Source organism: Leucoraja erinacea, chromosome 20, assembly GCF_028641065.1.
Source record: "Leucoraja erinacea ecotype New England chromosome 20, Leri_hhj_1, whole genome shotgun sequence".
Classification (NCBI taxonomy): Eukaryota; Metazoa; Chordata; class Chondrichthyes; order Rajiformes; family Rajidae; genus Leucoraja; species Leucoraja erinaceus.
Genome location: NC_073396.1, coordinates 36524200 through 36550863, shown reverse-complemented (window position 1 = coordinate 36550863; position 26664 = coordinate 36524200). Strand labels below are relative to the sequence as shown.

Below are 26664 nucleotides of genomic sequence, written 5' to 3'. Positions count from 1 at the left end.
TTTCCATGCTGTACCTCTAAACCAGCATCTTGTACAGTTGTAACATAACATCCCAACTTCTATACTCAAAACCCTGACTGATGAAGGCCAATGTGCCAAAAGCCTTCTTGACCACCTTATCTGCAAGTGATGCCCATTTCAAGAAACTATATACCTGCATTCTTAGATTCCTCTGCTCAACAACTTTCCCCAAAACCCTGCCATTTACTGTGAAGGTCCTGCCCTGGTTAGATTTCCCAAGGAAGGAAGATGCCTTTTCTGTCAATTCACTTCTGTCTTGTCTTGAGGACATTAAGTCCTGGATGGCCCTAAACTTTCTAGGATTTAATGAAAAGAAGACAGAGGTGATATTGTTTAGTCCCAATGGCTGCCGTGAACCTCCCCCTGTTGACTTCGGTCTCCTGGCACGGTATGTCAAGCCAACAGTTTTAGACCTGGGTTTTAGGATGGACAGTGATTTTAAATTAGATCATCAAATAGGCGCGGTGGTAAGGTTCAGCTTTTTTCACCTAAAGCAGCTGGCAAAGGTGAAGCCCATTCTTGAGCGGCAGCATTTTGAAACAGTAATCCATGCCATTATCACATCTACGCTGGATTACTGTAACGCACTCTATTTTGGAGTTGCTCGATCTTCCCTGGCTCGTCTCCAGTTGGTTCAAAATGCTGCTGTTCGTCTTTTACCTGGAACTCGAAAGAGGGAGCACATAACCCCAATTCTGGCCTCCCTCCACTGGCTCCCGGTGTACCTTCGAGTTCATTTTTAAATTCTTTTATTTGTTTTAAAATCTTTAAATGGGCTCGCCCCGCCTTACCTCTCTGAGCTGCTTCATCCATACGCTCCTGCCCGGTGCCTCAGGTCAGCTGATCAGCTGCTCCTGGAGGTACCGAGGTCGAAGCGGAAGCTCAGAGGGAATAGAGCCTTCTCTGTTGCTGCTCCGGCGCTATGGAACACTCTACCGTTGCACATGAGACAGGCCCCCTCACTGTCCATCTTCAAAACCAGTATTAAAACACATTTATATTCCTTGGCTTTTGACCCTGCTTGAGACTTTGCTCCTGTTTTAGTGCTTTTAATGTTTTTAAATTTATTGTTTTTACTTTCTTTTTTAGTGTTTTTATTGTGATGTAATAATCTTTTGTCCATGATTAGTCATGTACAGCACTTTGTTGCAACAGTGGTTGTTTTTAAAGTGCTCTATAAATAAAGTTATTATTATTATTATTATATTAAAATGCTGCAATTCACAATATCTGCAACTCCTTTTCACCAATATTTAGATAGCTTTAGATTTGTTATAATTTACAAGAATCACCAAAAGGGCAAAATTAGTTGCCCATTGAAAATTTGTAACAAAAACAACATTTGACAAACATGATTAGATATACTCTTAGAAGTATTCATACACAAGAAAAAAAAAGTTGCTGATCATAATCCACAATTGATAAATCTGCAGTTTGGCTACAATGAAATGACATCTACAATCAATTCAGTTCAGCATAAGCATTACCTCAGTCAAATATCACAATTACTTCGGTGTATTGGATACGATTTCTTTATCTCACTAACCTTTTCTCCTCCATTTATAGATATAGTAATGTCCTTCAAGGCCAAGTCCAGATCTGTTCTGTACCGCAAGCCATAATTTATAAATTCTATATTTCCTTCCGAAGGCCAGGTTTGAGGGGGGCGATTACTTTTAATAACCCAACGTGCCTAGGTAGAATAAAACATATTTACTTCAACAGTTCCAACTGCCATATATTCTTATGCAACATATTATTTCTGAAGAATCTCTGTGCAATAAAAACAGAAAATGCTGGAAACACTCAGCAGGTCAAGCAACATAGAGTGATACAGTGTGGAAACAGGTCCTTCAGCCCAACTTGCCCACACTGGTCAACATGGTCCAGCTACACTAGTCCCACCTGCTTGGTCCATATCGCTCCAAATTTGTTCTATCCATGTACCTGTCTAACTGTTTCTTAAACATTGGGATAGTCCCAGCCTCAACTACCTCCGCTGGCAGCTTGTTCCATACACCTTTGTGGGAAAAAGTTACCCCTTAGATTCCTATTAAATCTTTTCATCTTGAACTTGAGGTGGAAGATTGCAACCTTCACGTGGTCCACTCTGTTTAGACAAATGAAATCAATTTAGTAACTTGTCAGTTTCTTTGTTGAACTAAATTAAGGCGCATGTTGCAATCAAAAGCGCTTGAACAATTGGTTGGGAAGAAAGCCAAAATGTAAGAAAGACGACTGCGCCTATTTTGCAATAGCAGCCAGCTGTTGCAGTCGGTGCCAAAGCATCAAATGTATAATCAAATAGAACAATTTGTCCTACAACTGTAGGTGGTGCACGCCATACACAAGAAGAAGACCTTGAACCTATGCCCTCTGGTTCTTAATTCCCCTAGTCTGGGCAAGAGATTCTGTGCATCTACCTGATTTATTCCCCTCATGATTTTATACACCTCTATAAGATCATCCCTCATCCTCCTAAGCTCCAAGGAATAGAGATAGAGCCTACTGAACCTCTCCAGTTAGATCTTCTAGTCCTGGCAACATCCTCGTAAATCTTCTCTGAACCCTTTCAAGCTTGACAATATCTTTCCTATAACAAGGTGCCCAGAACTAAACACAATACTCTAAATGCAGTCTCACCAACACCTTATACAACTGCAACATGACCTCCAAACCTCTATACTCAATACTCTCACTGATGAAGGTCAAATGTCCCAAAAGCCTTTCTGACCACCTGAGAAATGAGAAACTGTCAATCTTTTCATGTCTTGGAACCTTCATCAGAACAAGGGAAAAAAGCAAACATGTTAGTTTTCAGCACCAATGTAAGGGATGGAAGGTAGAACAAGGGGAATTTCACTACCAAAGATGTACAGGTAGTGTACATGTATAGATGTATTGGAACAAAATTAGGCCATTCAGCCCGTCGAGTCTCCTCCGCCATTCAATCATGGCTGATCTATCTTTCCCTCAACCCCATTCTCATCCCCTCACCTTGATCTATAATGGCTATTAATCATACCTATTTGATTCAGCAATTCACCCTACCACTACTTACTGCCATTTCCTTATGGCAACTAATTTTCTAGATGTTTAAATGTTTGATGCATGCAATAGATTCGCTCCCAAAAATCTACAAGTATTTGTTTTGTAAATGGAAATAACAGAATGAACACAGGCTTGCTATACACTCAATCGTGACGCCAAGAGAACACGCAAATATTTCTTATCTTTCAATTTTAATCTTACCTCTTTTGGAGTATCATAATACTGTTGTACTCTTTCCACTGCAACAATATTAGTTTCCACTTCTGATGTCATGCGTACCAGCCAGTTTAATGTTGCTGTTATCTAAACAATAACGAGACAGTTTTAGGAATAGAGATAGTCATTCGCCCACCAATAGACGCAATGGACAACTTATACAGTTCCATTAATCTTTGAAAATTATTTTGGGAGAGAGCGTTCAAGATTTTACTTCATTGCCATATAAATATTAAAGACCAGAAATATATATTTTTGAAACCATGCTTGAATACAAGATAATACAAAAAGACAATGGTGTCAATAAAGCAAACCATCGTTTTAATGGTCCCCTTTATAATGGATTTTGGTTATAGCAGCCGGACCTGTTGACTCGACCGTGGCTCTCAAGGTGCTCCAGCGAGCCCGTCTTCACTGTTTGCACGGTCCAGTTGATGCGACTCACAGTGTAGCCCCTGGTGACAGCGTTTTCTGCAGGCTGGTGTTACACGTCCGGTCACCCTCCCCTCACCAGATGCTACCTCTTCCCATTGGCCGTGACTTTGGCCAACGGCCTTCGCCCTCCCCCACCTTCTCCCTGGACTCCTCCCTCCCCTGCCGCCTCCTCCCCTAGAGTCGCCGACATACTCCACCTTGGAAGATGTTGGTGACTGCGGGGTATAGGGAGGATGCAGGCAGTAATGTGGTGCGTGGCCAAAACGATGGGGAGAGGAGAGGGCACCCCACGGTGACCAAGCCCAACTTGACTGTAGCTGTGGCCTGAAGAAAGTGTGTCCTGTCTTGGGGCTGCAACACAAGCCACAACAACAGCCATGTCAACCAGTGAAGGTGGACTTGCTAGTGCAGACCAGTGGCATAGTTCTAGTTTTAAAGTAAAACGGCACAAAATGTTTTAGTTTTAGGGATACGGCATGGAAACAGGTCCTTTAACCCACTAAGTCTACACGGACCAACGATCACCCGTACACTAGTTCTATCGTACACCCCTGGGACATTTTACAGAAGCCAATTAACCTACAAACCTGCATGTTTTGGTGATTTGGGAGAAAACCGGGGCACCCAGAGAAAAGCCGTGCAGTAACAGGGAGAACGTACAAATTCCATACACAGTACCCATAGCGTTACAAGGGAACAGGTTCAAGGATCTGACGAGTATAACTCAAAAAAGGCTCACTCGTCCATTAAATAACAAATCAGTTTTATTGGCACGAGAGAACATAAACAATACTTTTCTCAGTATGCGCAGGGGCCCATTTTACAGTAGCTCCCTCCCTCTCTGCCTCCGTCCGCGGCAGTGATAGCAACCTAGCCTGTCGGTTGTAATATATTCATACATATTCATGTGTATGTTAATGAGTTGGCGTTGTACATAAGCAGGGAATGCTGGGTAATAAATTGCTCTCTCGTGATCCAGGCAACCAGTGTGCAAGTCTTGTTCTTCATTCTGTCGTCCGGAATATAACAAAATTGTCGATGAGGACGGGATAGAGTTTGTGAACTCTAGTTCAAGTAAGTTCATTGTCATGTGTCCCTGATAGGACAATGAAATTCCTGCTTTGCTTCAGCACAACAGAACATAGTAGGCATTGACTACTCGTCCTTTAAATACAGTGCAGGACTGTTTTGCAACATGCAGTATTGTTTAACATTTTAGACAGCAAATAAGGAGCTGTGTCGTAGTTGTTTGCGAACTGGACACAATAAGCCGCAGATCCTTTTATGCAGGGGACTGTAGTTTAAAACAGCAGCTGTACAAATCGTCAAGAGTTTGTCAGGCTATCGCTGTGTTGTGTCTAGGTGGCAAGATGGCGTCCTTGGGATTGTATAGGATTTTAGACTGAGTTTTTTTTGGCGAGCTCCTCAAGCTGTATAGCCTTTGTACAGCTAAGTTTTAGGTGAATTGCTACACCAGAACAGACAGGAAATCGGGGTTTTTGAACGGAATTAAAAAAAGAGAACAACACGATGGCGGCATCCACGGGCTACATCGGAAACCTTGACACTTTTGACAAGAGTAGAGAGCCGTTCAGCTCCTATATGGAGAGAGCGAACATGTTTTTCAAGGCAAACAACATAATGGAGATTAGCGTGAAGGGGAGGTAGTGACTGAAACAAATAAGGTCGTATGCGAATGCATGAAAGCGATTTTGCTCACGGAGATCGGTCCTGAAGTGTACGGCACACTTGTGAATCTCCTTGCGCTCATAAAGGCCAAAGACGTGCTATTCAATGACATTATGAAGAAGTTGGAGGAGCACTTCAAACCAAAGCCTCTGGAAATTGCAGAAAGCTATAAATTCGGCACTAGAAATTATTAGATTGGTTTGATTTGATTCAACATTACTGTCATTGTGCAGAGTACAAATACAGAGACAACAAAATGCTTTTTCACAATACAGCCATACGAATAAAAAAAATTAAGAACACAGAACACGATAGTCTATAACATAAACATCCCCACACAGCGGTATCAAAGTTTCCCACTGTGAGGGAAGGCACCAAAGTTCAGTCAACCTCCTCTTTGATGTTCGTGGTCGGGGCCTCCTGAGCCCCTCCCCAGTCGTCACTACGGGCGGCCCGACGTTCAAGCCCTCTCGCCGGGATGATGGAACTCCGACGTCGGAACGGGAGAACATCCTCAGCGGCTTGGTCATCCGAACCGGCCACTTCCTACCGGAGTCTCGAAGGCCAAGCTGGGTGGAGATTCAACGCTGGCGGCCCTCGACAAACGGTCCCAGGACTCCACGTAGTTGGTCAGCGCCGCGCACGCTGGGAGCTCCGCGAACCACAACTCCGCGATGTTGATGCAGCAGGCCCAACACTCCGGAGCTTCAAACGGCGATCCCAGGTAAGGCATCGCCAGCTCCACGATGTATCCAGCATTTCGCCTCCGCTGCTGAAGCTCTGATCCGGTCCCCGGCAGGAAAGGCCGCGCCAATCCAGTTGGTAGGCAGCGAGGATGGGGCATGGACGCGACTCAGAGAATGGTCACATCCTCGCCAATGAAGTGACTGGGAAACGGATTTCCCCTTACCCTACCACCCTTCCCCATATAAAAAACAAAAAACAATTCCTCCAAAACATACCTTAAACAAACTAAAAATAAAAAAAGATAGAAAGGCAACAGACTGTAGGCAGAGGCTGCCATCATGCGGCGCCCCCTAGACAGAAATCAGAAGCAGAACGAGACAATCAATGAGTACATTGTTGCCTTAAGTTTGCACTGTAACTTTGGAACCTTTCTTGGACGCGCACTACGCGGCAGATTTGTTTGTAGTCTAGTGGATGAACAAATTCAGTGCAAAGTCATGAACACTCCAGATCTTACATTAGAGAAAGCGTGCAAGATTGCTACCACAATGGCATCAAAGAATGCTCGTGACTTTCGTCCACCACAGGCTGCAGTGGTCGTTTACAGTCACAAGGCAGTGCCTATGGCCAAACAAACTGGTGCTAAACCAAAACCAAAAGTATGGTGGGGAGATAAGTTCAGCTCACTCATCCCAATTTTGTCAGTTCAAAATGGCCAAGTGCTATAACTGCCAGAAGAAAGGCCATATCGCCTCAGCATGTCGGGCCAAGCTTAAAGCAGGAAACCAACAATCTGCAGGGAAACAAGCAACAGCACCAGAAAGGAGTTCACAACTTGGAGATGAACCCAGATGGAAATCTTGGGCAATCTTGGCCACGAGGAGTGCCTTCAATACTCACCAGGACGCCGCCTTCACCGACCTCCACATCGATGCCGCCGCCGACCCTCACCTGCCTACCGATGACGCCCAGTCTCGCCGCTTCTACGGTAACTTGGACTCCCTCCCCATCGCTGATTCCTCCGACCCTCGCCACCCTCCAGGACCGCCCAGCCTCATCGCCGCCCCGGGCCTACCCGACATCGCCGCCGCACTGGGCCCATCCAGCATCGTCGCCGGACCGGGCCCACTGTACATCGCCGCCGCTTGGGCCCGCCTAACATCTCCGCCGGTCCCGACCTACCCGACATCACCGCCGGACCCGACCTACCTGACATCGCCGCCGGATCCGACCTACCCGGCATCGCCGCCGGACCCGACCTACCCGACATCACCGCTGGACCCGACCTACCTGACATCGCCGCCGGATCCGACCTACCCGGCATCGCCGCCGGATCCGACCTACCCGGCATCGCCGCCGGACCCGACCTACCCGACATCGCCGCCAGACCCGACATCGCCGCCAAACCCGACCTAGCCGGCATCGCCGCTGGACCCGACCTCACATCGCCGCCGACCCGACCTACCCGACATCACCGCCGGACCCGACCTACCCGACATCACCGCCGGACCCGACCGACTACCCCGACATCGCCGCCGGACCCGACCTACCCGACATCGCCGCCAGACCCGACCTACCCGACATCGCTGCCGGACCCGACCTACCCGACATCGCCGCCTGACCCGACCTACCCGACATACACCCGACCTACCACACCGCCGCCAGACCCGACCTACCCGACATCGCCGCCAGACCCGACCTACCCGACATCGCCGCCAGACACGACCTACCCGACATCGCTGCCGGACCCGACCTACCCGACATCGCCGCCTGACCCGACCTACCCCGCATCACCGCCAGACCCGACCTACCCGACATCGCCGCCAGACCCGGCCTACCCCACATCGCTGCCGGACCCGACCTACCCGACATCGCCGCCAGACCCGACCTACCCGACATCGCCGCCTGACCCGACCTACCCCGCATCACCACCGGACCCGACCTACCCGACATCGCCGCCGAGACCCGACCTACCCGACATCGCCGCCTGACCCGACCTACCCGACATCGCCGCCGGACCCGACCTACCCAGCATCGCCGCCGGACCGGGGCTCCCCCAACATGGTCGCCGCAAAGCACCCGACTCATCTCGCCGCCCCACCGCTATGGCCGACCCGCGCCGCCCCACCGACTATCCACCCACCAGGACCTCCCACGCATCGCCTGCGGACCCCGACTCAACTGCCACGGGACTCCGACCATCGGGTCCGGTGACCCACGCCACGGGACTCCGGTGACCCGCGCCACTCCACCCCCCTCCAGCAACCCGCAGCCGTCGCCTTACCTGGAGCCTGGACTTCGCACTGGGCCTGGAGCCTCCACGCTGCTCACTCACACTCTCCTGGGCTTAACTCCACTGGGTCCTAGTGCCCGTCTGCCCAGCCCTGCTAACCTCAGTGGCTGTTCCACTGACTCTCCCCCATCCCCCTCCAACCATGTCACCCCTGCTCTTCCCCACCCACATTACAGCCCTCTCACCCCCCCCACCCCCTGACCACCCACCACCCCTCCAACACCCACAACCCCCCCCCCCTACACATCGCCCTGTCCCCAGTCCACCCACCTGCCTTCCTCTGGCCCCAACTCCCATCCCTGCCGGGTGTTCACCATCCCCTCCGACCTCCCCCTCTCCCACACTGAACGGTCTGTCCTCAAACTTCCAACCTCATCGTCCCCCAGCCCCGCACGGCCCGTTTTTACCTTCTCCCCAAAATCCACAAACCCGGCTCTCCCGGCAGACACATTGTCTCTGCTTGTTCGTGCCACACCGAACTCATCTCCACATACCTTGACTCCATACTATCCCCCTTGGTCAAATCCCTTCCCACCTATGTTCTAGACACCTCAGACACTCTCCGCCGCCTCCGCGCATTCCACTCTCTAGGCCCTCACCCCCTCATCTTCACCATGGATGTCCAGTCACTCTACACCTCCATCCCCCACCAGGATGGCCTCAAAGCCCTCCGGTTCTTCCTCGACCAGAGGAGCAACCTATACCCAGCCACTGACACTCTCCTCCGCCTAGCGGAGTTGGTCCTCACCCTCAACAACTTTACGTTTGACTCCTCCCATTTCCTCCAAACACAAGGCGTAGCTATGGGCACACGCATGGGCTCCAGCTACGCCTGCCTCTTTGTCGGGTACGTTGAACAATCCTTGTTCAATACGTACCAGGGCCCCATCCCCGACCTCTACCTCCGTTACATTGACGACTGCTTTGCTCCTCCTGCACCCACACACAACTGACTGACTTCATCCACTTCACCACCAACTTCCATCCGGCACTCCAATACACCTGGACCATTTCCGACACTTCCCTACCATTCCTTGACCTCACCATCTCTATCGCAGGGGACAGACTTCTGACCGACATACACTAACTCACATGGCTATCTGGACTACACGTCTTCCCACCCTGCCCCCTGTAAAGACTCCATCCCCTACTCCCAATTCCTCCGCCTACGCCGCATCTGCTCCCAGGATGAGACGTTCCACACCAGGGCATCGGAAATGTCCTCGTTCTTCAGGGAACGGGGACTCCCCTCCGCCACCATAGATGAGGCTCGCACCAGGGTCTCATCCATACCCCGCAATACTGCTCTCTCTCCCCATCCCCGCACTCGCAACAAGGGCAGAGTCCCTCTAGTCCTCACCTTTCACCCCACCAGCCGGCAAATACAACAAATAATCCTCCGACATTTCCGCCACTTCCAACGTGACCCCACCACTCGCCACATCTTCCCATCTCCCCCTATGTCTGCCTTCCGCAAAGAACGCTCCTTCCACAACTCCCTTGTCAATTCTTCCCTTCCCTCCCGTATTACCCCCTCCCCGGGCACTTTCCGTTGCAACCGCAGAAATGCAACACCTGTCCCTTCACCTCCCCCCTCGACTCCATTCAAGGACCCAAGCAGTCGTTCCAGTTGCGACAAAGGTTCACCTGTATCTCCTCCAACCTCATCTACTGCATCCGCTGCTCTAGATGTCAGCTGATTTACATCGGGGAGACTAAGCGAAGGTTGGGCGATCGTTTCGCCGAACACCTCCGCTCAGTCCGCAATAACCTACCTGAACTCCCGGTGGCTCAGCACTTCAACTCCCCCTCCCATTCCAAAACCGACCTCTCTGTCCTGGGTCTCCTCCATTGCCAGAATGAGCAACACCGGATATTGGAGGAACAGCACCTCATATTCCTCCTGGGTTGCTTGCGTCCGGATGGCATGAACGTTGAATTCTCCCAGTTTTGCTAGCCCTTGCTGTCTCCTCCCCTTCCTTAACCCTCGAGCTGCCTCCTCCCATCCCCCCGACCTCGGGCTCCTCCTCCTCCCTTTTTCCTTCCTTCTCCCCCCCACCCCCCATCAGTCTGAAGAAGGGTTTTGGCCCGAAATGTCGCCTATTTCCTTCGCTCCATAGATGCTGCTGCACCCGCTGAGTTTCTCCAGCATTTTTGTGTACCTTCCAGATGGAAATGAACTTAGGTTGTACACCATTTATGCAACCAACACCGATAAGCCTACAACCAGCCAAGGCAAGGACTTACGAACTAAACTATAGATTAATGAACAGTTAATCAATATGTGTATTGACACGGCAGCAGATTGGTCGGTCATGAGCAAAGACCTGTACGAATCAAAGTTCCCGCAGACACCATTGTTTGCGAGTAAACAAGCTGAGAACCTACTCGGGCGAAGTTTGAGACATGCGGCCAAATGAACTGTAAAGTTTAGTACAATCATCAGTCAGTAACACTGCCCATCATAGTGGTCAGCTACAGAAATAAACCAACCCTCCTTGGAAAGGATTGGCTGAGTAGAATAGAGTTAGACTGGAAGAACATTTTCAGCGTCGATTTGTCCAAATCACGTCTTGAAAACGTCATAAGTAAACATGCAGAAATATTTGCCGACAGTTACACGGGAATAACAGGGTACAATGCACACATTTGACTTAAGCAAGTGTGAGGCCTGTGTATTGTCGACCAAGACCTGTACCATATGAACTAAAGCAACAAGTGGAGGAAGAACTTGACAGGTTAGAGCGGAATGGAGTACACGTGAAGACAGACCAGAGTAACGCCAATTGTGGCCGTACCCAAGGCCGACAAAACTGTCCAACTCCAAAGTCACAATCAACCAAGCCATTGATGGCGAACAATATCCGTTACCAACCTCGCAAGATCTGTACGCAGAACTTAGCGGAGCGAGAGTCTTCACTAAACGGAATTTGTCTCACGCTTCCGCCCAACTCAATGTCGACAAAGAAAGTCAGCAGTACTTGACTATCAACACATATAAGGGCTTGTATTCATATACAAAGCTGCCCTATGGTGTGAAATCCTCCCCAAAAATCTTGCAGTCCGTCATGGATAAAATGTTGCAAAGCATTCTGCATTGTGTGTGCAACCAGGATGATCTATTGATATTCACAGAGGTCATGGTAGAACATCTGGAAATCATCGAGCAAGTTCGCAGACGACTGAACTGCCACATTGTCAAACTGCGACAAAGTAAATGTGCATTTGTGCAGTCAGAGGTGGTCTACCTTGGACTCAAAGTAGACGCCAACAGCCTTCGCCCTGTGAAGGTGAAAGTTGAAACAATAGTGAATGCTCCAAAACCCACCAATGTGTCAGAGCTACGATCATTCCTTGGGATGGTGCAGTTCTTTGCACGATTCCTTTCAGATTTAGCAACTGTGCTAAAGCCACTTCATCATCTGCTACAAAAAGATGTGAAATGGACTTGGGGGAAAGGATCAGCAACGTGCATATGACATCTGCAAGGAAAACTTGACAAGTGACAAACTCCTTGTACACTATGATACGGCAGGCGAGGTGAAACTTGCTTGCGATGCTTCAAGTTATGGTGTAGGTGCAGTAATCTCCCACGTAATGAATGACAGACAGGAAAAGCCTATTGCTTTTACAACCCGCACCCTATCACCGAGTGAACGTAATTATGCACAGATGGAAAAGGAAGCATTCAATCTACACACTGCAAGTTGTAGATGAAGACTTTCCAGTGACTGCCAACAGAAATTGCAGCAGAAATAGAGAAACTGTGCTGAAGAGGGTCTATGAACAGACTTTGAACGGTTGGACTGAAATCGATAGTGGATTGAACTCAAGTTCTGAACTCAGAACTGAAGCCTTTCCATAATCGATGCCATGAATTATCATGTGAGCAGGGATGCATTAAGTGGGCTTACAGAGTGGTTGTGCCAGAGTCTTTGAGAAACAAACTTATGAATGAACTTCATGCCGAACATCTTGGCATAGTAAGCATGGTCATTTGCCAGAGGTTTCGTGTATTGGCCTGGTATTGACAGTGACATTGAGTCACTGGTGAGCAAATGTAGCCAAAATTGCCGGGGTAAACCACCAAAAAATAGACCTTTTCAGAGAGTTCATGTAGATTTTTGTGAAAAGGGTAATGATCACTTTCTGGTACTGGTAGATAGTCATTCCAAATGGATTGAGGTTAAGCATATGGGGTCAAGAACTACTACTGAGCGTACCATAGATGAGTTGAGATCTATTTTTGCATGCAATAGTTTACCGGAAGAACTGATAACGGGCCTCAGTTTCGTTCAGAACGGTTCAAAGAGTTCATACAGCGGAATGGTATAAAACACACACTTGATCCCCCATACCATCCAGCCCCAAAAGTGTTAGAATTGTCAAAGATGCTCTCAAGAAACAGGTTTTGCAGGGTAGTTAAAAGCTCAGCATGAAACATCATTTGGCTAGTTGCTTGCTGAAGTACAGAACCATACAACACACAACGGCGGGTTACTCACCTGCAGAACTGTTGATGAAGAGAAGGCTAAGAATATGCCTAAGTCTAGTTCAACCCAATTTGGCCTTGAGAGTTGAGCAAAAACAATTAAGTCAAAAATGCCATTTTGACTCCCACAAAAAGGAGAGGAACTTCAAACAAGGTGAGCAAGTTTGTGTTCTCAGTCCTCCCAACAAGTCCAGTTGGGACAAATGGGATGTTGGGAAAATAGTGGAAGTGTGTGGAACAAAAATATACTGTTGAAGTTGGAGATAGGATCAAAAGTGTTCATGTTGATCAAATGATTCCAGCCAAAGATTAACCAAAAGCTGCGCATGAAGTCCTAATCCCTGAGTTTTTATCTGAAAGCGAGTTGGAAGAGACCACTGTGACTGAAACACAAAGTTCAGTTAGAACAGACAAAGAAACAGATTTATCTGGTCAAAGTCAGGGTACTAAAACAGAGCCAAACAAGCCTACAGTTGAGTCAACACCTAAACCTGTTACACCTGTTTCTTTTAAACGATCAGGCAGGATCTGTAAACCAGTAGTCAGGTTAGGTGTGTAATTTAAATAACTCACTGCACAAGTAAAACAAAAATGTGTAGATACTGGTTTAAATTAAGTATCACAACAACAAAATTGTAACAGAGTACTTAGATTTAGTACTTAAAAAAAGTAGGGCAGTGTAATGTATTCATACATATTCATGTGTATGTTAATGAGTTGGTGTTCAATATGAGCTCACAATGCTGGGTAATAAATCTCTCTCTCTCTCTCGAGATCCAGGCAACCTGTGTGTAAGTCTTGTTCTTCATTCTGCCATCCGGAATATAAGAGAGTACAAAAACAATACTTCTCTCGATACACAGGGGCCAGTTTTACAGCAGCACACCTCCCTCCCTCTCTGCTACTGGTTTGGCGCGCACAGTTTTAAACAGAATGCTGTCAGCTTAGCGCGTGGGAATTTAAACAAAGAGCTGTCGGCTACAGCACCGTGGGTTTTAAATATAGCACTACCGGCCACAGCGCTATGAGATTTAAACACAGCACTATGGGCTTTCAACACAGCGCTGTGGGCTTTCAACACAGCGCTGTGGGCTTTCAACAAAGCGCTATGGGTCAGAGACTGTTCGGGCAAAATTCTCATGTAACAGATAGTCAGGATCGAACCCAGGTCTATGACACTACGTGGCTGCAACTCTACATCTATGCCACCAAAATGTGCTGGAATAATTCAGCAGCCGGATTCAGTCTGAAGAAGTGTTCCAATGTCAAGTATCCTTGTTCTCTGATAGCGCTGCCCAACCTGCTGAGTTAGTCCAGCTCTTTGTGCCCTTTCAGTGTATTAACCATCTGCAGTTTTTGGTCCCACTATATATCTTATGCATTTATAGCAAACAATCAGCAATAACGAACACCATTTCCGCCCCCCTCCCTCACAAGGGTTTACTGTATTAAATACACCTCAAATACCTGTATTACACAATTTCCAAACACCTGCATTACATAATTACTAGAATTTACATAATTACTAGAAACACCTTGCTCTCAATAAAATTAAATTACTAACAAAATATATTGTAGACTGTATAGTTAGGCAATAAGAAAATCTCTGCAATCTTTTGTTACTGAGTTAGTATGTGATAGTGTTTGATTATGAAGAGTCTATTCTAATTTTCCTACTTGCTTAATTACATTAAATTATGTTTGTTCATTGCATATTAGGAATTTTAGATCCTTTAAAAAATAATAATCTGACATTGCCTAGTATCATGTTAATAGAACAGCAGACACCTTGTATTCTTGCAAAGAATAGCTTGTCGTTGACATGACAAAATTTGCATTATCCAAAAGGTTCATATCAAAAGTGGAATGGAGTAGTCCTTTTGGTGTTTTCAGCCCAAGAAAAAAAGCACCATGCAAAGCAAGGAAGGATCATCAAGTATACCTTTGATTTGAAGCTGGAGAGGCCCATGTGCCCCTTGAGGCTGCTTCACCGTTGACTACCAGGGACACCGAACAATTGGCAGCACCGACAACAGTCTAGTCTGTTTTTTCGTCTTTTTTTTTGATGCGTTTTAAAAGTGTGTGTAAATGTTCTCCGGCTTGTTTTACATGTGAGGAGGGGTCGGGGGTTGGGGGAAACTTTTTTTCAGTTTCTTATCTTGCCACGATGCGATTAATTTTCGGGTCGCATCTCCGGCCTAAAATCAATGGAGCTGGAGGCCTCCTCGGACTGACCTTGAGCGCCCCTGCAGGGCATGGACTTAACATCGGAATCGATCCCTTGCCTGGAATCGCTCCAACGTGGCCAACGGACTTTACCATCGAGCTCACAGTCTCGGAAGATGCTAGTCGGGAAGCTCCAACAACACAGAAGCTCGACCAGCCCCGACCCGGGGTTCGATCGTCCGGCACGGGGTAGCTGACATCCCCCGATGCAGGAGCTGATCACCCCGACATGGAGGGCCCGCCTCCGGCAGTCAAGATCGTCCCGTCAACAGAAGGCTCGAGGCCACCGAACGCGGGAGAGCAGACAAGGGAAGAGATTGAACTTTCTTTTCTGCCTTCAATCACAGTGAGCAATGTGGAGAAGTCACTGTGGTGGATGTTTATGTTAAAATGTATTTTGTATGTTCTGTTGCTTTTTATTTGTATGACTGATTTGGCAAATGAAATTCCTCGTATGATGCAAAACATACTTGGCTAATAAAGTATTATTGTGATTGTGATCTTCTAACTTTTGCATATCTTTCATTCATTTGTTCTGTATCTCTCTACATCACTATCTATATCTTTCATTTTCCTCACCCCGACTCTGTCTGAAGAAGGATCTCGACCCGAAACGTCACCTATTCCTGTTTTCCAGAGATACTGTCTGGCCCACTCAGTTTCTCCAGCTTTTTATGGAAATATGATATTTAGCCCCCCTCAAACAAACCATTGATATGGACTGTACATATATGTGATACTGTGGAAACATGCCCTTCAGCCCAACTTGCCACTCCGGGCAACAATGTCCCAGCTGCACTAGTCTCACCTGCCTACGCCTGGTCCATATCCCATCCAAACCTGTCCTATTCATGGACATGTTCAACTGTTTCTTAAAAGTTGGGATAGTCCCAGCCTCAACTACCTCCTCTGGCAGTTTGTTCCATACACCCACCACCCTGCAGAACTTAGTGGTAATCTGCCAAGGTTACGTTCCATCACCGAGAACAAGATCCCCTCTAAATCATTCAGCCACATGCTATTGTCAAAATAGTGACAGTGCATGTGGCATTACCAGAAACATTGAAAAATATAAGTATAAAAGGCAGCAAAAGTTTAAATGTGCTACAATTATGACTGAGGTATAACAATTCAAAGCAAGTCTACTTTTGCAAACCTGTAAGGCATATGAAATGGATAGACCAACAATCCCTGGACTGACATCGCTTCTGGAAACCACAGCAAAAAGGGCAGCAAAAAATACAATGAAATTTCCAACGAGTTCCAGTCTCACAGCCAACCACCTAGTGGGACAAGAAGATAAGAACAGTTTATATAATTATTTATGGACCCTATTATACTAGCTTTGGTGCCCCCTCCCCAGAGCCCTACAACTTTCCATTGTGGGAAGTCAGTGTAATTAAGTATAATAAGAATCATTAATGGGCCTGTCCCACTTAGGCGATTTTTCAGACGACTGCTGGCGTCTGTCAAGGCGCCGGCAGTCGCCTGAAAAACCAGCGTCTGGAACGGCGACTGTCAGAGTGGAACACACACACACAGATCGCTTCCTTCTCCAGCTGTTATGCAGGCGGGGGACAGGGCAAGCGGGGGGGGGGGAGGCGCTGTCTGAGTGAAATTCACATGGTGCAAAGTCAATGTGATACAGACACACAGGATGAACAGGAAGGTTGCCGCTGTAATTAAGACGGCGAAAGCACAGTGTACGGGAAGGGTCACGTAAGTCCTTTAAAAGAGGGGGGGGGGGAGAAGGAGTGGAGACAACTTTTAAGAATACACGGCTGTGAAGCTCGGTGGACGTTAGCATTACCTGTTGGTTGGCCTTGGTTCTGAAAACGACTACCTAACCCTAATGCTTACGTTTTCTTCCCCCAATGAGCCAATGAAATTCACTGGTCAGCACCAGCTACAACCTACGAGAACCTTCGACCTGCTGGCAACCCACTAGGACCTCCTGGCGACCCACCTAGGCACGAGAATTCGCGCTACTCTCCATGGCGGCTTCATTCTGATGGTTCATTTGCGGCGACCATAATGAGGCCGCGACTAGTTCCCAGAATGCGGGAACTCCTCACGACCATGAAGGCGACTCCCCGGCAACCACCCGTGAACATGTGGCCACCATGTGGCGACTGCATAGTCTCCTGCAGTCGCCTAAGTGGGAGAGGCCCATAACCTTCATCAAATTTGATTTCACAAACAAGACTAACTGAATTGAAGCCTGCAAGGTGGACCTCTCAATGATTACCAGTACTGACTTTCCAATAAAAGTATATTGCTGCCAATAAAGTTAAAATCTGTATTGTTATACTACCTGTTAGCAACAACACTAGGGTAATATGCTTTTTGGTTTTCATCCACTCTGGAGTCATTACGGTCTATAAAACGATCTTCTTTTCCAAAAGCACGGATGACACTGACTCCAAGCAAGGTTTCATTGAAGTTTGAAAAAATGGGTGATCGGCTAGCTGACTCCAACCTCTTCAGCTGACGGGAAGTAGCAACATAGTATCTCTAAAAAAAAAGGTCAGGACTTAATTTTTTTTTTCTCAAACACAACAAACACAATGCAACAAAGGCATTAATTTCAAAGAAGAACAAGAGACACAACAATAAGTTGCCAAAATACAGCCAAAACAGTACACAATAATATAATGTATTTTTTAATCATATGTTAATTCATTGATAGGTATAATTGTCTTTAGAAGTTTATAAATGTCTAAAATAGATAAAATTGTCTTTACAAGTTTATAAATATCTACACCGTGATAAATATCTTTCTCTTTTTTTACATTATGCCAAGAAATGGGAGCAAACGAGTTGCAGGATGGTCAAGGAACATCGCAAAGAGACGTCGAGAAGCAGTAAGGAGCAGGAACAAGAGACACAAAAAGAAAGGACTGAACCTTTTGAGGATCTCCGAATAATAATGGTAGTTCGCAGGAAATAAGAGACACAACAATAAGTTGCCAAAATACAGCCAAAACGGTTCACGATATCGTAATGTCTGTTTTAATCATATGTTAATGCATTGATAGATATAATTGGCCTTAGAAGTTTATAAATAGATAAAATTGTCTTTACAAGTTTATGAATATCTACATTGTGATAAATATATTCCTTTTTTACATCATGCCAAGAAATGGGAGCAATCAAGTTGCAGGATGGTCAAGGAACAACGCAAAGAGACGTTGAGAAGCAGTAACGAGTAGAAGGGCACAAGAGACACAAGAAGAAGTTGCCAAAATACAGCCAGGTCGGTACACAATAGCACAATGTATTTTTTAATCATATGTTAATGGATTGAAAGATAAAAATGTCTTTAGAAGTTGATAAATATCTACAATAGATAAAATTGTATGTTTTAATCATATGTTATTGGCTTGATAGAACGCAAGACAAAAGTAATGAAGAGATGCCACAAGAAAAAAACTGAATGTCTCAAGGATCTACGAGAAAGAACATAAAACAGAGGGGAGCAAGAGACGCAACAAGAAAGAACCGAACTGAATAAATTTCTTCCTTTTCATTTAAATTGTTATTTAAGTTATTCACATTTTAAGCTTTAATAAATCCATTTTCCACTTGCCGTGCCTGTCAGGCGCTCTCTCTCTGCCCTCTCTCTCCCCCTCCCTCTCTAGCCGCAGCTGCGCAGTTGGGGGCTATGTGTGAGTGGATAGGGCGGGGATGGGGTAAAAGGAGTGCATGAATAATATTAATATAATTTTATGGGGGGGTGGTTAGTGTGTGTGGGGGGAGGTTATAGTGTGTGTGCTGCCACAAGCTGCCACAAGCTGCCCCCCGCAACCGCGTTGGTCTAGTAGTTTATAAAAATAGATGACAATATATGAAGGCTCAAATTATGTTAAAGTTTGCGTGAAAACAACAGCATTACACAACTCCAGATTTCAAAAATGTTAAAGAAATCTTGTGAAGGAATATGAACAGGTTATTCAGTTCCTCGAACATGTCCCACTTGATACGTTGTGTCCCTCTTAAGCTTTCCACATGCCTTTAAGAGCCACGATGCTTGTAATTCCAATAAAAGTGCACAAGAATGCCAAACCAAGCTTCCTGATGAGAACACCAGCAATTTCCCACCTGCATTCTGCAGGAATCCTCATCATGACTGATCGTTGAGCAAAAACATCTAGCAATCCTTCAGCATTACACTAGACAATGCAAGGAGGCAGTAATACCATCATTTCAAATGGCGAGGAACAGCTAGTCTTAGTTAGACAAAAATGTCTACCTTCGATTTTTCCAGCATCTGCAGTTCTTTCTTAACAGCTAGTCTTAAGTAATTTGTAATTATATCAAGTTTGGTGGCTTTTAATTTTTTTAAACATTTAAAACATCAGAAAAAGAATGCTCAATTTTCAGATTTTGACTGTTTCTGAATATTCACAATATGGGCAAATTGTTTGACAATTGCCTTAGTGCTCTTTATCTAGCTGTTAAACAAGTCACCCAACATTGTGAATAGCAATTATGTCAGCAGCCAGGGCCGGCCTTAAGCCGATTACACCAATTGCTCCCAATTGGGCCCCGCGCCAGAGTAATCTACTCTCGGCTCAGGTAGAGAAGGGGGATATGGGTCGTTCCCTTGCGGTCCGGGGCAGCGCTCCCGCCCCCCCAGTCGCCGTGCTTCACGCACACAGCCCCGGCTTTACCACTCACTCTCCCTGGGAAAAAGCGGTGAACAATACAGGGAGGGCCGGGCCGGGCATTGGAGTAACGTTTACAAACCTCGGCCTCAGCACACACCCGTCCGCTCGGACCTCGGCATCTGCTCCTGCCGCCGGCCCTCTCCCACCAATCTCTCCTCCTATCCCTCCCTTTCCCCTCCCTCCTTCCTCTCTCTCTTTTCCCTTCTCTCCTATCCCTCCCTTCCCTCCCTCTCTCTCTTTTCCCTTCTCTCCTTCTATCCCCCCTTTTTTCTCTCCTTCCCCTTCTCTCCTTCCCACCATCCCTTCTTTCTCACCTTCCCTCCCTTCTTTCTCTCCTTCCCTCACTCCCTTCTTTCTCTCCTACCCTCACTCACTTGTTTCTCTCCTTCCCTCACTCCCTTCTTTCTCCTTTCTCTCCTTCCCTCCCACATGCACACACACACAGACACAAGTTAGGATGGGGTAGAAGCTCAAAATTTAATGCCTGGACTGTTTTTTTTGTAGGTTTACATGTATGCAATTTTTATATTAAAACTAGACCAAGTGCAGACCTGTTGGGTCTGTTCCCCCAAAGTGTGGTTGCGGGGGGCGGGCAGCTCGCAGGCACGTCTAGAGATGGGGGGGGGGGGGGGGGGGGGGGGGGGTAGAGAGTGAGGGCAGAGAGAGAATGGGGAGAGACAGAGAGAAAGAGACAGATGGGCAAGAGAGGGGGGTGGAGGGGATGAGGAGAGGCAGGGTGGGTGAGAGAGATGGAGGAGAGAGAGGGGGAAGAGGGAGGAAGGGGTGGAGGGAAGGGGGTAGGGGAGGGGGGTAGGGGAGGGCAGGGGGGGGGGGGGAGAGGAAGAGGGGAGGGAGAGAGAGGAAGAGGGGAGGGGAGAGGGGGAGGGGAGAGAGAGAGAGGGGAGAGAGATGGGGAGAGAGAGAGAGAGAGAGAGAGAGAGAGAGAGAGAGGGAGAGAGAGAGAGATGGGGAGAGAGAGAGAGATGGGGAGAGAGAGAGAGAGATGGGAGAGAGAGAGAGAGAGAGAGAGAGAGAGAGAGAGAGAGATGGGGGAGAGAGAGATGGGGGCTGGGGAGAGAGAGAGATGGGAGAGAAAGAGGGGGAGATACAGAGAATGCGAAATGCAACCGTGCGTCACGCATTCAGAATGTTCTGGGAATGAAGCGTGCGCGGCTCATGCACAGAAGCTGTCGGCAGCTCGATGGAATTCAAGGGAGCAGCCTGCCGCGTCACACACACGAACCCCCCCCCCCCCCTCCCTCCAACCAACCACCCCCTCCCCCTCTAACCACCCCCACCCCGCCTCCCCCCTCTCCTTAGTGATGTTAAGTGACAAATAATTAAATTCAATTCAATGAAAACCAATGGAATCTGCAACCTGGCAGCTCGGGGGTTGGGGCCAGCAGACAGACTGGAGGGGGGCCAGCAGACAGGCTGGGGGGGCGGGGCCACCAGGCAGGCTGGGGGGGCAGGGCCGGGCGGGGCCAGTCGGGTCAGGTGAAAAGGCATTGTGAGGTCAGCGGGCGGGACCGGGCGGAGCCACCAGGCATGCTGGGGGGGGGGCAAGGCCGGGCGGGGCCAGTTGGGCCAGGTGCAAAGGCATTGTGAAAGGGAGGGAGGGGGAGAGATCTCCCACCCCTGTCCCTAGACAACTGTGAGATGGCACTCATGCAGAAGTTTGATTTTAGTGGGACCACGTGAAGGTTCCGATCTCCCACCCCTGTCCCATTGTGATGTCACATATGTAAATGAGATCCAATGGGATTGGACATCTGTGAGGTGGCACTGACTCATGCAGCAGTTTGATCTGAATTTTTTTTTTGATGTTCTGTGAACAATTTTATTCAAAATCTGGGGAAATAATTGACCAAATGTAGAGAGGAGTGCATTTATGAGATTGTAGGTTCAATCCCTACCAAAATTGTAAACATCTCCTCGTTTTTGCATCTGCTTTTCGAGAAAATACGTTTAACATGCAAAATTACACAGACACACACACACACCACATCCCCCCACCCCCCCAATTGATATTGTATTAAGAAGGGAGGGAGGAGAGGGGTAGGAGCCCAGCAGCCGTCGGCCTCAGAGTGAGCCTCAGCTCCATAGCCTCGCATCCTCGGCGCTTCAGACCCTGATTACGGGGGGGGGGGGGGGGGATGTGGTGTTACGGGGGGGGGGGGGGGGACAGGCCGTTGACGCGCAGGATTTTTGGACAGTGCAAGCGTGCGGGCCGTCAGCGACGACGGTGAAAAGCAGCGGGGGGAAGAGCCGATCTTTGGCGTCCGTCAGCGTGACAGAGCCGGCGGGGGGGGGGGGGGGGGAGTGGAGGAGAGCCGGGTGACAGCAGCCGTTATGGTCGCGCAGGGCACGTGATGAGAAGGTGGCCAGCGCGAGGCGAAAAGATGAGTGAGTGGGGGGGGATGGATTTTATTAAAAATGTGTACGGAAAAATGACTAAATTTAATGAGTGGATTAGCGAATGTAAAAGTAAAATCGCTAGCGAAGTGGTAAGAATCTTGCCGTTTTTGCGTTGGTTTTGACGGAGTAATGAGTCAAAGGCCAAAAATACGACATACACCCACACACACACACACACACAGAGTTTTAAAAGTATATAGATATGATATGATGATATATATATGATGTAGCTTAGATCCGTTTGGTCCATTAACTCGCAGGCACTTTTTAAGCGCATATTTTGCTTACTTTACATTCTACCATTAAGATATAAAGTCTATAATAGACTTTATTTGCATTTCTATGATTCTACAGACCTTGGCTGGGAACCTGGGGCTCACCAAAATTGTTCTCAATTGGGCCCTGCATCTCCTTAGACCGGCCCTGTCAGAGGCCTATCCTAATCACTAATTATTCATAACTTGTTGCCAATATAGGTTTCCAATTCTGAAAACACATTTCCAGCCATCAAAAAAAAAATGAGACTTTACATTAAAAATAAATTTGTACACACTACACTGAAATACTGAATAAATCTTGGAGATGTACTCTGATGCACACCAATATTAAGCACAGCTTGTCATGAATACTAACCTGCACAAAAATGTACAGAAACCCCAGTGGTGGGATGATCACTGCAGTTAACGGTGTGGCTATTAAAATCACCACACAAGCTGCGAGAACATTGAACAGTGATCCCAGGAACATTTTGATCACCATTGGTAGCACCGAGTCTATTGTTTCAATGTCTTTGGCGAAGCGGTTTACCAAGTTGCCACTCGGAGTTTGCTCGAAAAAGCTCAGTGGTGACATCAGCACATCATACAGTACATTAACATGGAGCCGTCGAGAAGCCTTTATCCCTCCAATGCTCATCATCAACGAAGAAATGAGCACAAAAACACCTAGAAAGTTAATAAAGACTAGTTGCAAAACCAATATGCATATGGTGCTTATAACATAGATAACTTGTCATGGCTACTCAATATGCAAAGAATGTTTCAATCCAAGGAAACATTAGGGAGAGGCAAAGTCTGATCAAATAGATTTTAAAAGGAGAGGGAACTGGAAAAGCTGAAGAGAGGATGGCAATACATTCACGATCAAGGTCCACGCAGTTGAAAACCAAGCCATGGTTGGAATGGCTAATTCAGGATAACAGAATTAAAAAACCTAACAAAATATAGTCCATGATAAAATGATGGGGTATCTGAAATCTGAGGCACTGGTAGGTCACAGCCAAATGTAAATCAACAAAGAGAAAGATAACAGGGCCATGTACTGGACAGGAATTCAGGTGTTTCTGGAAGGTACAAGAGAGGGGCCAGTTGGTAGTTCCGGGCACCATGTTATAGGAACGATGTTGTATAGCTGGAAAGGGTACAAAGAAGATTGGCCGGTGTGGGCAGGTTGGGCTGAAGGGTCTGTTTCCACACTGTACCACTTTATGACTATGAGGAAGAAGCTGGAATGAGAATTTGCATTTGCAAATCAAAGGGCAAGTGGCTGGCAACTTGGAAGAACAGCCTGAACAAGATAAAAGATATACTAATTCACAAAATATGGTAGCTATTCTACCATGTAATCCAATTTTGCACAATACATTTCAAAAGCAAATGATTAATGCAATGTTCACAATGATATACAAAAAGTATTATTTTTTATTTCTGAAAATACTGAACTACCCCTTTTTGGTTGTATGCAATAAATCCCCTTAAAAAAGTGCTTTCAAATAAAATTCATACCTTAGAAGCAACAATTCATCAAATCTCTATTTGCAATGGTTGCAATAACCTAACTTCAATCCCAATGTTCTTTGATTACAATACACAATAAACCTCAAACTTTCAAAATTAATAACTTTCTGATGTTGCTTCACATTAGCACAAATCGAAGATATATTACAAACCTTGAATTATTCCAAGTGCACCATACACTCCCAATCTGAGTGGGGTGCGTTGTTGGGTCCCATTAATAACTGGATCATCTGTCCATAAACTCAGCCAGTAGTTAGAGGACAAGGATGCTATATGTTGGCAGAGGTAGAACAAAATAATCCAGAAACAAACGCAGACTCCGATGGCTTTCACATAGGTCCAGAAAACTCTGAATTTTACCTGAATTTTAAATAAACATAGTCAACACAGTACAAAATAATAAGCAGCCATACTTACCAACTGACTTTCATCAGCAAACATATTACACTCAGCCATACCACTTTACTGGAGGACTTTTAAAAATTCAAGTTGCACATATCCACAGGTTCCATTTTCTCACCTTGCTTGTTATATTTCCAAAAGAATGGTATCCTTATTACTTTATCCCAGTCCAAATCAATTTTTTTTTTTTTAAAGTACTTTCTTATTGAAGTTCATTTAAAAAAAAAAGTACTTTCTTAATGAAGGACTCACCCTGGAGTCAACGATATACAAGTGGGTACTTTCCATACTTCTTTTCTGAGGATAGTGACTAGGAAGTAGCTCGATTTTAGCTTGACATTACAATACCAGAACGTTGTATATTTACTCCAAAATGTTAACTGTCCGCAGATACTGGTTGAATAATTTCATAATTTTCCAATTATATTGTAAAGTTCCAATATCCAGCATTTGAATTACTATTCCAGTTTTTAGGCAATGGATTCAAATTGACTAAAGTCAGACTGGTTTTGTAATACTCATTTTCTTCCCTGCATCTTTTTTAAACACCAGTTCTTCTGATGGCAAGCCTATAATCAAATACAAAAACACTACAGCTTGTGTTTTTTCCACCTCTGCTTCTCAGAATGTGGGATACATTATATCCAACTTTTAAACTTGCCAAACCCTTTAAAATGTCTACTTATCAATTAAAAAAAAGAGATACAGCATGGAAACCGGCCCTTCAGCCCACCAAGTGAATACTATCCATCGATCAGCCGTTCACACTAGGTCTATGTTATCCCACTTTCTCATTCGCTTTTGATACATCTTGCAAAAATTCCTCAATATCCATGGGCTCTGGAAGTGGGAATCTTCTTTTAATAGGAACATATTTGTTCTGAACATGTAACAATATCCACCCTAACTTCCAGGGACTTCATGTACCACTGAGGTACCCATTTCCAGTCGACTTCTGCTAAAACGTCTCAGTCTACCAAACTGGATGTTGCGCCATTTAGTGTGCAAAGTATTGATTTTTTTTTAAAGGGTGCCATATCTAACAATTCTATGTACTGATCCCCAATATGCTCATCTACTGGGACTTGTTTAAATAAGGCATCTTGGTCATTGCAGACGAGTTGGACCAAAGGGCCTGTTTCCATGCACACAACTCTATGACCATGAGAGTATGGCTATAGAACAGGTAGATTTTTTGAAATAACCAAGTTTAGTGAAGGCAGCGTTATGGACTTTAGTACAGCATTCAACAAGGTCCTGCATAGTAGGTTGGCCCAGAAGGTGAAGGCACCTCGGTAACTAGAGGCAAAATTGGCTTGGTGACAGTACGAGGATGCTTTTCTGATTGGAAGTCAGTGGCCAGTGGTGTACCACAAGTATCAGTGTTGAGACCCTCATTGTTTGCGATTTATATTAGCATTTGGAAGTGAATGCAAGAGGTATCTTTAGGTATTGAGGAAAGCGAGGAAGTTTGACTGTTACCAACAGGTTATCCTCATAAAATAAAAAGGAAATACGATTGTTTCTAAACATTAACCTATCCCCCCCACCCCCCAAGTGTAAAAAGTACACAATATTATCTTCATAAAATATTGAACCTGGATATTTAGTGTTGGAAAGGATACCAATTGGTGGGGTTATTATTGACAATTGTTGATGTTGAGTCAAGAACCTGCATCAGAGCTAAACCTGAAATTCGTTCTCCTCCTCAGATGCCATACGTTCCTGCTGATTTTTTGCTCAACATTCTGGCATCTGCAGTCTCTTGTGTCTTTAAGTTAAAAGTATACATGGGACACAGGGCCCCAGCGGGTAAGAAGGAGCATGGTAAATGTGACTTGGTGAGCCACATGGCAAAACATCCGGATTTCTGAACGGTTGGATAGCAGATTGTGTGGTATATCTGTGGAGCCATGTTTTTTTCTTTTTGTGCAGTCAAAACTACCATTCAGGATCGTTTGCAATATTCCACTCACTGAACACAGCAACATCAGTATAAGTTATAACCATTTCCTTACCCTACCAGTCAGAGCTTTGTCAGCCTCTGTTAGTTTCACGACAGCTACTTTTTTTTCTGTTTTTCCAGGGTCTTCCACTTTTGGATCATTTTCCTGCCCTGATTGTGTTGCTTCCTGATCATTAGACTGGATGTTTGATTTGCTCCTGAAGGAATTAAGAGAGAAAGAAACAATTATACATTGAAGATTGGAGTGGTTCAGAAAGGCAATTCACCACCACTTTCTCAAGAGTAAAAGTAAGCGGCCATTG

At 46.2% G+C, this 26664-nt stretch overlaps 1 protein-coding gene across 2 annotated transcripts in view; it reads right to left on the bottom strand.

The window, feature by feature from the left end:
* abcc1 (ATP-binding cassette, sub-family C (CFTR/MRP), member 1) overlaps positions 1-26664 on the bottom strand; it is a 169919-nt gene that overhangs the window by 10945 nt on the left and 132310 nt on the right. For both annotated transcript variants that reach the window (XM_055651875.1, XM_055651876.1), the window contains 7 exons: positions 26415-26559; positions 24147-24354; positions 22832-23142; positions 17425-17624; positions 16267-16393; positions 3274-3375; positions 1568-1714 (listed from right to left, as the gene is read on the bottom strand). In XM_055651875.1, the coding sequence (XP_055507850.1) occupies positions 1568-1714; positions 3274-3375; positions 16267-16393; positions 17425-17624; positions 22832-23142; positions 24147-24354; positions 26415-26559 (1240 nt within the window). The remainder of the gene's footprint in view (positions 1-1567; positions 1715-3273; positions 3376-16266; positions 16394-17424; positions 17625-22831; positions 23143-24146; positions 24355-26414; positions 26560-26664) is intronic.